The 13,863-nt window shown below is 32.4% G+C and overlaps 2 protein-coding genes across 5 annotated transcripts in view; one reads left to right on the top strand and one right to left on the bottom strand.

The window, feature by feature from the left end:
- Window positions 1-39: 39 nt before the first annotated feature.
- Window positions 40-10,764, top strand: LOC140669822 (uncharacterized). The gene is made up of 10 exons (XM_072899986.1): window positions 40-1,098; window positions 1,849-2,388; window positions 2,478-2,581; window positions 2,737-3,046; window positions 3,753-3,873; window positions 4,776-4,923; window positions 5,193-6,103; window positions 7,198-7,765; window positions 7,852-8,413; window positions 8,527-10,764. The coding sequence occupies exons 1-10, from the start codon at window positions 705-707 to the stop codon at window positions 8,694-8,696; spliced, it is 3,828 nt and encodes a 1,275-aa protein (XP_072756087.1). The 5' UTR covers window positions 40-704; the 3' UTR covers window positions 8,697-10,764.
- Window positions 10,765-10,799: 35 nt separating this feature from the next.
- Window positions 10,800-13,863, bottom strand: part of LOC140669829 (protein Wnt-2) — a 63,079-nt gene continuing 60,015 nt past the window's right edge. Inside the window, exons 6-8 of one of the 4 annotated variants that reach the window (XM_072900001.1) lie at window positions 12,953-13,126; window positions 12,480-12,783; window positions 10,800-11,605 (exon numbers count right to left, since the gene is read on the bottom strand). In XM_072900001.1, the coding sequence (XP_072756102.1) occupies window positions 11,454-11,605; window positions 12,480-12,783; window positions 12,953-13,126 (630 nt within the window). In that variant the 3' untranslated portion in view covers window positions 10,800-11,453. The remainder of the gene's footprint in view (window positions 11,606-12,479; window positions 12,784-12,952; window positions 13,127-13,863) is intronic. The other 3 variants (XM_072900000.1, XM_072900002.1, XM_072900003.1) reach the window with 3 other exon arrangements.

The following is a 13,863-nucleotide window of genomic DNA, read 5'->3' on the forward strand; positions in this document are numbered from 1 at the left end:
GGGGGGGGGGAGGCGTTCATGCGCGCGCGGCTCAAGGTCCGATCGACGTTGGCGTTGACGCTTGCATATTAGAACGCGGCATGCGCACATCTTCACGGCCATTTCCGGTAATCCGTCGCGCGGACAGACGCTCCGTCAAGTGTTTCGTGGCTACCGAGGCCGACTTTGTCTTCGAAATCCGCGTGTGTCAGCGTGACGCTCGGACGGTGTGACAGCGTGGTCGTGTCATCGTGCGCGAAGCCGTGGCCGTAGATGAACGTAATGCACGACCTTGTTTGCGGACGTGTCGCGCGACAAGCCCAGCGACGACGATCGCGGGGTTGTGTAAATAGCGCGTAGTGGTCATTGCGCACGTCCGGTGCGCATCCGCGGGCCAGATGAGCGCGGGATCACGGCAGGCAGACGCGAAGGGACTATAGCGTGCGGGAGGAGAGGAGGAGATAGAAAAAGAGCGAGACAGACCCACCGTCTGTGTGTATGTTGTGCATGTGTCTAGTGCTTCTTTGTAATAGCGATCTATTTTGACGGTACTCTTTTCTTTCTCTCTCTCTCTCTCTCTCTTTCTTTTTCTCTTTCTCTGGTGAGCGTGCGAGACGGTAATCGACAAACGACAAACGACGCGCAATATTGTGTTGATTAGGACGAAAAGAGCGGCATTTACGAGACGTTAATCGTAGTTTCGTTTCGTCGCTCGAGCCGCTGTGATGGACGGCGCAAATGTGAATGGCGGGAACGCCGAAGTTACGCGCGAGGATTCTAACCTAGAAAGCGGCGACGGTGGTGTTACTACCGTGCCAATGGAGGAGTCGTTTAGCGACAAGACGAGCGCCGCTAACGCGGATACGCAGGAGGTTAACGGCGATCTTAAAGGTTCGTCCAAGAAACACGGTGCGCCCTTTCCGCGTAGGAAAATGAAGAAGCTCAAGACCAATTCCACGAGCACCATCGAGAGTGACGCGATGGGGCCGCTCGAAACGAGGGGACGCAAACGTAAATTCTCGGAACTCGAAGACAGCTCCGAGGATTCGGAATTCAATGGCTTCGATTCGAAAGGGCTCGAACTGCAACCGGGTAGTCACGTTCTGAGGAAACTCATAGGTAATATTCGTTATTACGTCCTGTTTTGAAACTGATAATGAAACAAAAAGATTATGAAGTACGTTTCTCTTTTTTTGAAAATATTTTTATTTCTTTTATTTTTGTACAATTCTTTTTTTTTATATTATTTTTTGCTTATATTTAATATTTTCTGTTACTTTATATTTTTTATTATTATTTATTTTATATTTTTTGTTATTTTGTGTGTATATGAAACTTTTTGATTTTGAAAAATTATGTAAAATTAGTTAAAAAATTAGTAAGTATCAGAAAGATGACAAACGAGAATTTAAATAAAATTAAAATACAGCATATTGTTACTTTTTTGATAAAATATAGCAATTATTTGTAGCTTATTTATATTAGTTTAATATTATCTATATTATGTATGTATATTCACACACCTGCACATATATGTACAAATGTAAATAAGATTTACCAAATATAATTATTTGAGTACTTTCTATTATATAATAATTGTGTTCTTAATACTTTGAAAATAATCGCTGAACTATTTTTAATAATATATATATATATATATATATATATATATATATATATATATATATATATATTATTAAAAATAGTTCAGCGATTATTTTATATATATATATATATATATATATATATATATATATAATATTAGCAAAACGACTAAAACAAAAATATAATAAATTTAATAATTTTAGATTTTTATTTCTGTGTCAAAAATGTGAGAGATTTGCAAATTTTTAATGTATTTTATTATAGCTGAAGCTGAACTGGCAGAAGCTCAAATTGTGAAACGTGTGAGATATTCAAAAAGGAACTTTGATATTAAAGGAAAAAGGGAAGATGATCAAGATTCTGACGATATGAAAACCTATATTTATGACACAGACAGTTTGGAACATTTGAACATAGGGAAGATTAAAAAGGAAAGGGAATCTGACAAATCAGAAACAGATTCTATTGATATACCAAATAGCATAGATTCTGAAGTGGAGCCGAACAAAATTGAAATAACTTCCAGTAGATCAGCAAATTCGTCATCGGCTACAAGTAGTCCATCTGCGATATCGCAAAAATCAAAAAGTAGTCGTGTTTCTCGTGGTCCTAGTCCAGGGGGAAAGCAAAAACCTCCTGTTGATATGACAAATCCGTTATACAAAGAGCCATTTAAATATGGATGGAAACGAGAGCTGGTATTTAGAGCAAGTAATGAGAGCTCCCTTAAAAAAATGGCTGATATATATTATTATACACCAAAGGGTAAAAAAGTCAGGAGTTTTAGAGAGGTTGCAGAATCTCGTAAGTATATAATGATGAAAAGTAACATATAACTAATTGATTATATAAATACATTAGAATATATCATAGAATTGATTTTTATTTTACAGTTAGTTCAAAGGAGTTGACCATTGACAACTTTACATTCTTCAAAGAACCTATTGGGCTTAACGATCCTGAAAAGGAGATTGTTCGACACGCTAAAAGAATGGGAGTATGTTGTTAGAATTTTTACATTTAACTTTCACCATATAAAATACTGCCCTCTATTTAAATAATATATTAATATCTTTTTTTAAATCTTTGTTTGATCTTACTATTAAGAATTTTTTTCTAACAAAAAATTTGATATCTCTATTGATGTTGTAGAGCTTAGGAGGATCCATGGGAAGAAAGTCTTTTGGTAACAAGAAAGCCACTCCAGCGAAAAAGCCAGTACAAGAACCTGCAGCAAAAAAACCTGTACAGGAACCTACAACAAGAAGGTCATTACAGGAAGCTGCAGCAAAGAAGTCAGTACAAGAGTCTCCAGCCCCTGTTCCTCCACCTGTTGCAGAAGTTTCAAAACCCGCTCCTGCACCTGTTCCAGTATCTACAAAAGTTACCCCTAAATCGACAAAAGCGTCAGCCTCTCCAGCATATAAGACAAAAGCAGCTGCAAAGAAAACTCCTCAAATAAGTGCGTTTTTTTTACTTTTTTTAATCTTTTATGTTACCTTTATATGTTACATTTATTATACCATTTTTATACTCTCTCTTTTATTTAATATATATATATATTCGTAATTTATTTACAATTCAGAAAAGTAAAAAATTACAATTACATTAACATTATAATATGACAAATTATTACAATTTGGAAATATAAGAATTTCTATGTTATCTAATTCTATTACTTATTTTTTATTTTATTCATATTTAATTATGCAGTTATTAAATAAGAGAAAAGGTTTTTTTGTGTAAATTATTAAAGAAATGCTGAAGCTGTTTCATATTACCAACCAAAATCTAATCTAACAAACATATACACATAAAATAGAAGAAGTTTTCACTGTAAGAATTGTATGAAAGGATATTTGTTGAAACTTTTAGAAATGAGCTTAGAAGCTCAGATAAACAACATTTCATTGCAGAATATGTTGTTGCCGCACAACATTTTCTGCAATAAAATGTTTTTTATCTAGGCTTCTAAGCTGATTTCTAAAAAAGTTCACAAATATTCTTTTATACGATTCTTACAGTGGAAACCTATTTTATTTTATGTGTATAAATTGCAACTTTTATATTAAGCAAATATATTGTTATGTTGGGGTAGATTTTGGTCAGTAATATAAAACAGTATCCCCTTGATAAGTATATAATTTATCTTTAAATCTGCATAACAGAAATGAAACCACCAGTTGAAGAGAGTGAAATGCTTCCACCTCAACGAAGCACTGCAAATACAAGACGGAGTCAGCAAGTAGTGGAGAAAGTTCCTTCTGTCAAAACTAAAAGAGTGTTAACGTAAGTATTTAAAAATTATTCAATTTTACTTTTATTATTAACATGTAATGCATTATGTTTGATATTATCTTGAACACAAGTTTAATTATAAAGATAATACATTTTAAAAAACCAAGTTTTCTGAAAAATTTTTGTGTATGGTGTGTGTGTGTGTGTGTGTGTGTGTGCGCGCGCGCGTATATATATATACACACATACACATACACCCTACAGATATGAGTACATATATAATATAATAAGAAACTTTTTAAATATTTAAAACATTTTTATGTGTGTTTATTAATATCAAATATAAAAAAATATTTTGGTATATCATATTATATACATAACATGCCGATACTAGAAACTTTATTATTAAATAACATATTGAGACATATATTAAAAATTTGAAGTTTATAATCTCTTAATTTGATTATTAATAGTCGAATACATATATAATATTATAACATAGTTTGTTTTGTATGTGAATTGTTTTATTTTATTTTGTGTGCTTAAAGAAAAAAAAATATAGAAATCTTAAAATCATTGAACCACACAGTTTAATTTCTGTTTGCTTTTTATTAGAGTTTTGCATTTTATATTTTATTTGTAAATAGGAAATATTTAAAATACATTATTGAATTTTGTTGTAGATAAAGCATTAAATTTATGTATATCTATAGATTTTGCATATTGCATATATAAGTATATATGGATTTTATGGATATTCATGGAATATATCTTTAATATGCATGCAATATAATATGTATGTACCAAATTTACTGCCTTTAGATAGAAAAAGGCTTATTCTGCCTATAATTTTTTCATAACTTTTTCCTCTTGATCCCTTTCATGGATCCTTAATATGGGAATCTTGTGTTTTTTCCTGAATCCTTTTTCCCTTTTCAACGCACATCTTACAGGCCCAAAGTTCAAGAGCCATGCAGCATAAGATGTTCGACAAGTATGGGATTAATACCAAGTTTACAATGTCGAGTTTGTCTCTGTTTATATCATCCTGAATGTGTCGATGGCATGGAATTTGCAGGCAGTGACGAATATGTCTGCAAGGTAGGTTTTAGTAGTACATTAGAATTTGAATAACATTAGAATAACATATATATTGGTTTTGATTCGTTTTCATATATTTGTGTCAATAAAAATTACCTTTTCAATAGTTTCAAGAATTATTTTTGAATTTACATAAAATGTTTAAATTAGTATTATTATTAGTATTATTATACACAAATATATAGATTGAAATATGATAATCTTTATAATATAATATACGTAAGAATGTACCAAATATACTTTATAACATAAGAATAAATCTGTTGTAGAATTGTCAGCCAGATACTAAAGAATCTCATACGTCGAACAATCCATCTTTGACACCGCCTCCACTGATCCCAATTAGTATGTTGGGTGCACAAAATGCAAAATCGAAACATCAAACTAATTCATCTCCTCCGAAATTGCAAAGAATTCCGAAATCTGACAGCGCGGACGCGCAAACGAGAAATTCTTCGAAAGCTCCAAAAATACCATCCACCAACTCGTTGCCGTCAAACTTAGACAAAAAGGAAGGCACTTGGTTCCCTCAAACGGAAAATGAATTCTTACAAAGTCATGATGGTACTATGCCGAAACCGGCTCAAAATATCGCTTTAATGGGTGGTAAAAGATACATTGTAGTACCGAAGAATAATGCAATGGCAGTTCAACCAGCTATAACAGTGAGACCAGACAAGATTGGCGATAAACCGCCAATGCTTCAAGATGGTTCACTTACCGATATTTCGAATACTGTGGATAATCCTATTACAAAGTTACATACACCTCCACTCAAACACTTAAATATCGATTTACCGGAAAAAGTAAATGTTACATCTGATAAAGAAATTTCAAAAGATACGACACCTCTCATAGACCTTACATCTTCAGTTAACACTGAGATAACTGAGGCGTCAGATAATAAAAATAATAAGGATAGTAAAAATATTCCTAAAAAAGATGACTCTGCTGAAAAAATATTAGAAAATAAATCTATCACGTCTAACATAGAGTGTGTGCTTGAAAAGAAAAAAGCAAATGTAGGTCCTACATTGTCTGAAAATAAATCTGTATGTACACCAGTACATACAACAGATACTGCAGACGTTTTTGAAGCAAATGATGAATCAATTAAAGCAACTTGTCGGCAATCGTTGTCAAGTAAAGCGGGTATAGTAACAAAAATTAAAAAGAACAAGTAAGTGTAAATCCTTGAAACACATAGACATTCTTATATTTTATCCCTTATTTAAGATGCTTTTTCCAAATGATTTAAGTTAAGGCAACTCTCTTTTGAGGTTTTGGCAGTTGCTTTGTACATATTGTATTCACAAAGAATACATATTGTATTTACAAAGAAAGAATATTTATATTTATAAATACTCTTTCTATAATAATCCACACATGCTTCTAACTCGATAAAAAAATTATAAAAAACTTTCTTATATTCTCTTTTATTTTTAGTTTAATTATACATTAGATTTTATGTTTTACGACAACACATTTCATTATAAATTTTATAAATATGAAATTTAAAAATCATAAAATTATAAATGCAATATATGCTGACGTATTTATTATATTTGGAAATATGAAAATCTTGAATGTTAAAAATGAATTTGATTTTATCTTGTGATCGAAGCACACTGCCTTAGCTTCTTAGAAATGCGGCCAAATTTTTAACAAATATAAAAAATGAGATGTGCACCCGTTGATTCTTACATATTTTTTTGTAATTGTAGTATCAAGGTAAATTAATTCCTATAATCGCATTACTCGCGCGCGCGCGATTTACTTTATATTAGAATGCACATTTATGTATAAATGTTTACATTCATGCTGCAATTACAAAGAAAGCTACTGATAAGTGCTTCAGTGGAAAAAATCTAATTCATTTTTACTTTTTATATTTGCAGATATAAAGACATGTGTGCGAGCTGAAATACAAAAAGTTTTAGTGCGTTTTCCCATAAATTCTCACAATCCTTTTTACCCTGCAGTCCTATATCCTATATACTTTTATATATTTGTTTCTTTGTTTTAAACTTTATCATCTTGTTGATAGGAACATGTAAATTCTCAATCAGGGATTATTTTTCCGGAGACTTTTTAAGGGCGTATATCGAAAATTATACTTTATAACAGACCTAACTTTTTTAATCGCCTTTAAAAATCTCTTTAAAAATAAACTTTTGTCGTTATAACACAGATCAATGATTTACTTTTGTATGATTTAAGATAGATATCAAGCATCTGTTTTTTAAATTGTGCGTTTTCTTTCAATTCTTTCAGGAGGAAGCAAAACCAGCAGGAAGTGGAACAGCAGCAAAATTTCATGAGTTCAGTTTGTGCCGGTTATCACGCCCTGCTTCGTATTTTCCAATATCTTAAAGTGCAAGAATTACTGCGGGCGGCGCGAGTTTGCAAGATGTGGCATGATCTTGCGGCTCATCCGTCTCTATGGAAGACGGTGCGTATGAAGAATAGCCAGGTGACTGATTGGGACGGTCTGGCGGAGACATTACAGCGACGCGGTACCCAACACCTAGATCTCAGAAAAATGCTAGTCTCTGGCGAATCAGATAACATTTGGAAGAAATTCTTGACAATCGTACCGCGAGTGACCAGTCTTGTCAAGCTTGAGCTATGTAGGTGTCCCGTTATGGTGGTCGAAGAAGTTATTAAGAGCTGTCCTCAGCTAGAAGTACTGAGCGCAATGTCGATTAAGTGCGATTCTCTCAACTTGGAATCGATTGGGAATCTAAGTCGATGCCAAGAACTCAGACTCAAAGCAATAAGTGGAATGTCATTGCAACAAGATCTTACACCTTTACAGAATTTAATACGCTTGACGCAACTGGTGAGGCTTAATATTTGTATAATGTAATTTTTATCAAAACATTTATATACATTCTATACATAATATATGTGATTTCTCTTGTACAGAGTTTAACATCAGTTAAAGAACTTGGAAAGAAAAGAATTGATGTAATACAAGTATTGATAAACTTGGAGACGCTAGAATTGGGCGAATGTTCCGACTTTCCCGACAAGTTTGGAACTAATGTTTTAATCAAGTTAAATAAATTGGAACGCCTCAGACTTGAAAAAGGTCAAGGATCCTGCTGTACATTTGATATTCTTGAAGGCGTATCAAGATTGGAAAATCTTTGTCAGATGGAATTAGTCAATTTTGACGTGAAGAATGGGTTTGACAAGTGTCTCGCTAATTGCAAGAACATTAAAAGGTTACTGATCATACCAACTTACATATCCCAATCGGCAACATCTAATAACATGGTGCTTGGAGGTGTCACAGAATTATCAAATAACCTGACACATTTCATATGGGGTGTTACTCTTGAATTACTCAGGGTTACAGAACTGTTTGTTGATCAGTGCAATCTTATGAGTAAACAGGTTACTGGAGATTCTATACCAGTTTTAAAACCAGTTCCCTGTTTACGATTGATTGCGGATGTCGAAGATGAGAACGAAAATCAAAAAGGTATGTTGCAAATTATCAATTTTAATTATCTTGATTGCGAATTTTCATTAATAATGTCTTTTATTTTACCATATATACATAATGTTACGAATCTTTATTTAATTATTTTACAGGAGACGACAAGCAACAGTCGCATCCGGCGAGTCCACAAGTTGACATTTTACCGTTGCCGCAATTACAGAAGCTTCTCTTGACCGCGTTGCCCAAGACACGAGTTAAAATTTTGAAAATTCCTTTCCACGCCACATGGCGACAAAGCATTTTAGATACCGCGGCGCAATAAAAGTGGACGTGGTGATTGAGAAGTCGGATGAAGCGAACAGACGTTAAAGCGAACACACGTGCGAAGAAATTCAAAGAATTTTGTAAAATTAACTCTATACAGTGTCTGTGCTCCAATAATTGCGAATTTTTGGATGGAAAGTAACTTACATATTTATGTACCATATATGTATGAGTTTTATAAAAAAAAATCTTCAACGATTTATAACAATTAATAAACCATTTACAACGTATCGGTACACACTGTACAGCGATGAGAGCTACTGGTGGTATATTTAATGCTTTTGTGATAAATACGCGGGACCATGTATGCGTATCACACGCGTCCATCTTTGCTACGAAGTAAATATGATATGACACGCTCTGCTGCTATTCTTGTGTGGGTTAATTTAATCAAATAAAATTTTGACTTTTATATATTACAATTTTACTGTTTCGTGTACGAAAGAGAGAAGAAATGGTATATGGATCTGTACTTTATCGGAATTGCTGTGATGTGTACCTGCGTTGAAAGTAAGTAATCCAACAAGATTACATAGGATGTGAATTAGATTCTTGTGTAAGAAATTAAGACAAATCTGCACTGTATGTTTATCTGTAAGAAAAAGAATGTCAGGAATGAAATGAATCGTTTCTTTAATGCTTGTTGATGCGTTAGATTTTTTTTTTTTTTTTTATATATATATATAAAATATTTGTGAAACTGTATCCAAAATTGAAAGAATAGATAGACTTATAATTTTACAGTATATAACATCGAGTTTCAATTGGAGTATCAGGAAGTGTAAAATCGTGTGGTCTATATATACGGCTCTATCTAGAAGTTAGACTGTAAAAAAAATATATACATATTATAATGTGACTGTATCTGTATCTTTAGTATATATTTAGGATACGAGTTTTCCGCTGCAAAGAAATTACAGCAAAACTTTGGAGTAGAGTATCATGTAGAATGTGTAATATACTTATTATTTTATTGCACACACAAACGCATAATCAAATATAACGTTATGTTATGAAGACATTCATTGATATGTATTGAGTACAAAATAACGTATATAATTGTAAGTTTTCAATAATGACTGTGCTCTAAATTCTTTTCAATGAGGCACAATTTGTTTCTTTACTTCTATGACCCTGAAACATTATCTTCTGAGGAAGTATATTAGAGGAATAGAGATTTATATTTTATACTATGAGGTAAGAGAAAAAAAACAGTGTTAGAAATATGCTAAATTTACGTTTTAAATAATATAAATTAGACACATTAAAATTGTTTTAAGCAATGTTACCGTAATTTATTTTGCGGATAAACGCTACACAGTAGCATACACTTATAAATTTTTGCAACATAACATTTTGTTTTCTTGGATTTTATTATATATATTTTACTAGTATATATATATATATACACGTGTATACATATATATGCGCGCGCGCGCGCGCACACACACACACACACACACACACACACACACACACACATATATATATATATTTCATCATTTATATCTTGTAAAATGCTTATAAAAGTTATTTTTTACTTTGCAGCGTGAAAATTCATATATTGCTATGTTTTATTGTACTATTTTGTTATACATAAGAAATTGATAATTTATTAAGTGGTTTTTATTTGTCCAATTAACAATTTTTTACATGTAATATAACAAAAGAATTTTCAATGAATTTATCTTGTGAATATTGGTTATTAAAAACACGCACATTTTGATCTATGAATATATTACTATTTCTTTTTTATTCAAATAAATATTGAACAAGTAGTAGACTGCACAGTTGCATCAACGCATTTTATATATACTTAACCAGGATCTGGACAGCAATGTCGTCGGACGAATTCGCTGGAACTTATTAATATTTTTTTAATACAATGTCAAATTGCTCGGAAAGTATCGAGTCAGAAAAATGTCAGGTGAAAAAAAAAGATAATATCACCCGATACAAATGACGTGTTTAATAACACTTTATTTACCAGCGAACAGACAAACATATACTTACACGAATATAATTTATCGTGTGTATGATTTTAATAAATAATAATTTATACGAAATATATTCCTATATATAAAGTATATTAATATTTTGAAAGCTTATAAAGATGTGAGGAGGGAAAGGAAGGAAATTTTTGCTTTTTAATATTTAATTCAGAAAGAACAATTATCTATTATTTTTACGCTACAATTTTAGGAGAACATATTCGTAAACTACTTATATAAACTATAATATATTCTTGTTGAATCGTATTCGCACATCGATGTACAGCGAGTATAGTGTGTTAAATATATATGCTTATTACTACAGCGTGATCCTGTCAAATACGAAGCATCAAGCTTAAAATATCTATATATATATATAAACGGCATAAATAAAAAGTAACGGGCGAATATGAAATTCTATAGGGTGTAAATTCGATACTTAAAATTATGTTTAGATTATTCTTATTATTATGTGATTACTAATGCCACGAAATGGCTCATCTGGAATTCTGCTAAGAATTTTACAAAATTAATTCCGATCGAATCGAATATGATAAAAACATCATTCATAATTATTCAATTATTATATATGTATGCGCATCTTTCGCTAATAAAGCTTCGTTTTTATATAATGACATATACATATATAGATGAGATCGACATGTCTCTCGCGTGTCGGTTTCCCGCTCTTTCTCGATGATAGACTTTATCGTCGGTAAATAAGATATTCGTAGATATGTACATATCGTACGTCGGTAATAGCGTTATTTGCAAGTGTATTCCTCGGTACGCTCAGTGCAAGTCTCGCAGTATACGCGGCAACACCATTGAAATTTGCATCTGCATTGCCACGTTCTCGTGAACTGGTGCGTGTTGTAACCACGACCGCAGCACATTAAATCGCATCCATCGGTTCCTGAATGAAAAGAAAGAAAGGTACGTGGTAACATTCTTGCGAACACTGTCAAAAAAAAAGAAAAAAATGCGATTTCGTCGGAGAATCATAGGTTAAACTAGGGTGTGATGGCAATAGGCTGTAATTTTTTCAATAATCGCTACATAGTGCGCTTTTTAGTCATTATCAAAGATAATCGATATTTACAGTGGTTTGTGCATACATTATTCGAAATAACGATACTGTGAATCTTGTATCATATTTTTACTTTTGACTACCTGCAAAGTTTTTCATTTGTCCATTAAAAACTGTTATAACGTCGAATAAATTACAGTTAAGCTATCGTAATCGACGTTAGACACATTATAAAGATGTGTAAATTGTTACATGACTTATAATTTTTATTTTCGTTTTTACTATTTTTTTATAAATATTATGGTCATCTTTTCCTTAAAAATTGGGTAAAATGGCCAATGTTTATGTTGTACTATTTTGATAATATAAAATTTCTATGAAATATTTTCCTTTTAATTTCGATTATATTATGTAATTGAAGCTTCAGTGAAGATAATATGCTAAACACATTTTAAAAAACTATAGCCATCTTAGCCGAGTTTACCCTATAGTAGTTGAAATACTCAATTTCAAAGTGGAGACGAGTGAAAATTTGAAATTCTATCTCTTTCTCTCTCTCTCTCTTTTTGAACAAGGAAATTTAAAAATTCGACGAATATCGCGTTATCTCGATCCCTAACAGCACACATGTTCAAAAGATGTTTTTAAGAAATCCATAGAATGTTAAAACATATTTTAATATCCTGTGGATCTCTTATAAACATCTTTCGAATATATGCGCTGATAGGGAGATTAAGCTTTTACTATTATTCCCTCTCACCTTTGCTAGTACGATTACAATATCGGCCTTGTGTGCCGAGACTACCCTGCGCCAAATCTGGCTCGCAGTAGTTGGGGGAAGGTTGCAAATAGACCAGCTCGCTTCTCTTCGGAATCCTCTTTAATCCTTTACCTGAACCACCGCTGACTTTTGTCCTTTTCAGGACCAAGTGCGGCTTCCGCAACTTTCTGTTCTTCTTCGACAAGTGACTGTACTGCGATTTGGCGAAATCGTCCAGTTTATCTTGAATTTTCGCGTCGTTGGTCAATATAGGTATTATTTCCGATGACGTCGAACTAAGCATCTATGACATAAGGTAACCACGTGGAATGTTTTTATTTTTATAAAAATATCGTTGAGTAAAAAAAAAAAAAAAGATACGACTGTTTTGATTTAGAAATATTACGTTAATCGCACTTCAAATCGGACATTGATTTACCACGCGATAGATCGATTTCGTCGAGACAAATTACCTGCTCCAGGGGTGGCGGCGTAACGTCGATGACAGGTCTAGCCCTGTAGTACTTCTTCATGAGCGCATCGCCGATCTGGCGAAAACTCGGTAACGTTCGCCAACATGTTCTCACGGTACACGATCCGGACACACCGTGACATTTGCACTCCGTTTGCAGATGAGCCTTAACGATCTGGAAAAAAAAAAAAGAATACGAACTCGTGTAGTAACGTAATTTTCATAAACATATGATTTCTCACGAGCGTTATTCACTTTTCTTTATTCTTCGACGATTGACATTTAACTTTACGCTTTGTTTGAAAGTGTAGGCACTTGCAGTATAATGCTAATTATTGTATTTTACTATCGCTAAACATTAAAAAGCTATAATACTCGGTTCAGTTGATTACGAATAAGATGCAATATAATTGAAAAATATAAAGTATTCAGCTTATATTATTATAGTATATTATTTCTTGTTACGATTTCGACTTTTTGATCGTGGTATATGAGAAACTTTCCAATCGTTTTGAATGTCACTCGAGAATATCTGTATTACTAAAGAATAATTTAAAAAAAATAATAGAGTCATTCGAATCAGAAATTTTATCGGATTGCTATTATATTATTATATAAAAAATCTCTATTACATTTGTTTCACTGATGATGAAAGATTCCGTTTATTGTGTAACTATACACAATTTGTTTGCTGTTAGAAACAAATCAGTTTCCCATTAATTGTTTGATAAACGACAAAATAAATAATAGCAATTTTATTCAATTCGGAAAAAACTGAATTTGCGTTTTGAATTCTTTTTTTTTTTTTTTTTTTTTTTTTTAATTATTCGACTGCAATATGCAAAAGGTCTCATAATTACAGAAAACTCATAATTATAATATCTTTTGATTGATTTCAAAGGTTCGAATATG

The sequence above is a fragment of the Anoplolepis gracilipes genome, chromosome 9 (assembly GCF_047496725.1).
Source record: "Anoplolepis gracilipes chromosome 9, ASM4749672v1, whole genome shotgun sequence".
Taxonomy (NCBI): Eukaryota; Metazoa; Arthropoda; class Insecta; order Hymenoptera; family Formicidae; genus Anoplolepis; species Anoplolepis gracilipes.

What these genes read in the sequence shown, in the direction of transcription:
- LOC140669822 (XM_072899986.1), top strand. Translation starts at nt 705, where the DNA reads ATGGACGGCGCAAATGTGAATGGCGGGAACGCCGAAGTTACGCGCGAG. An exon ending in ACAAAAATTAAAAAGAACAA is followed by an intron (nt 6,104 to 7,197) that starts GTAAGTGTAAAT and finishes CAATTCTTTCAG; the next exon opens with GAGGAAGCAAAACCAGCAGG. An exon ending in TGAGAACGAAAATCAAAAAG is followed by an intron (nt 8,414 to 8,526) that starts GTATGTTGCAAA and finishes ATTATTTTACAG; the next exon opens with GAGACGACAAGCAACAGTCG.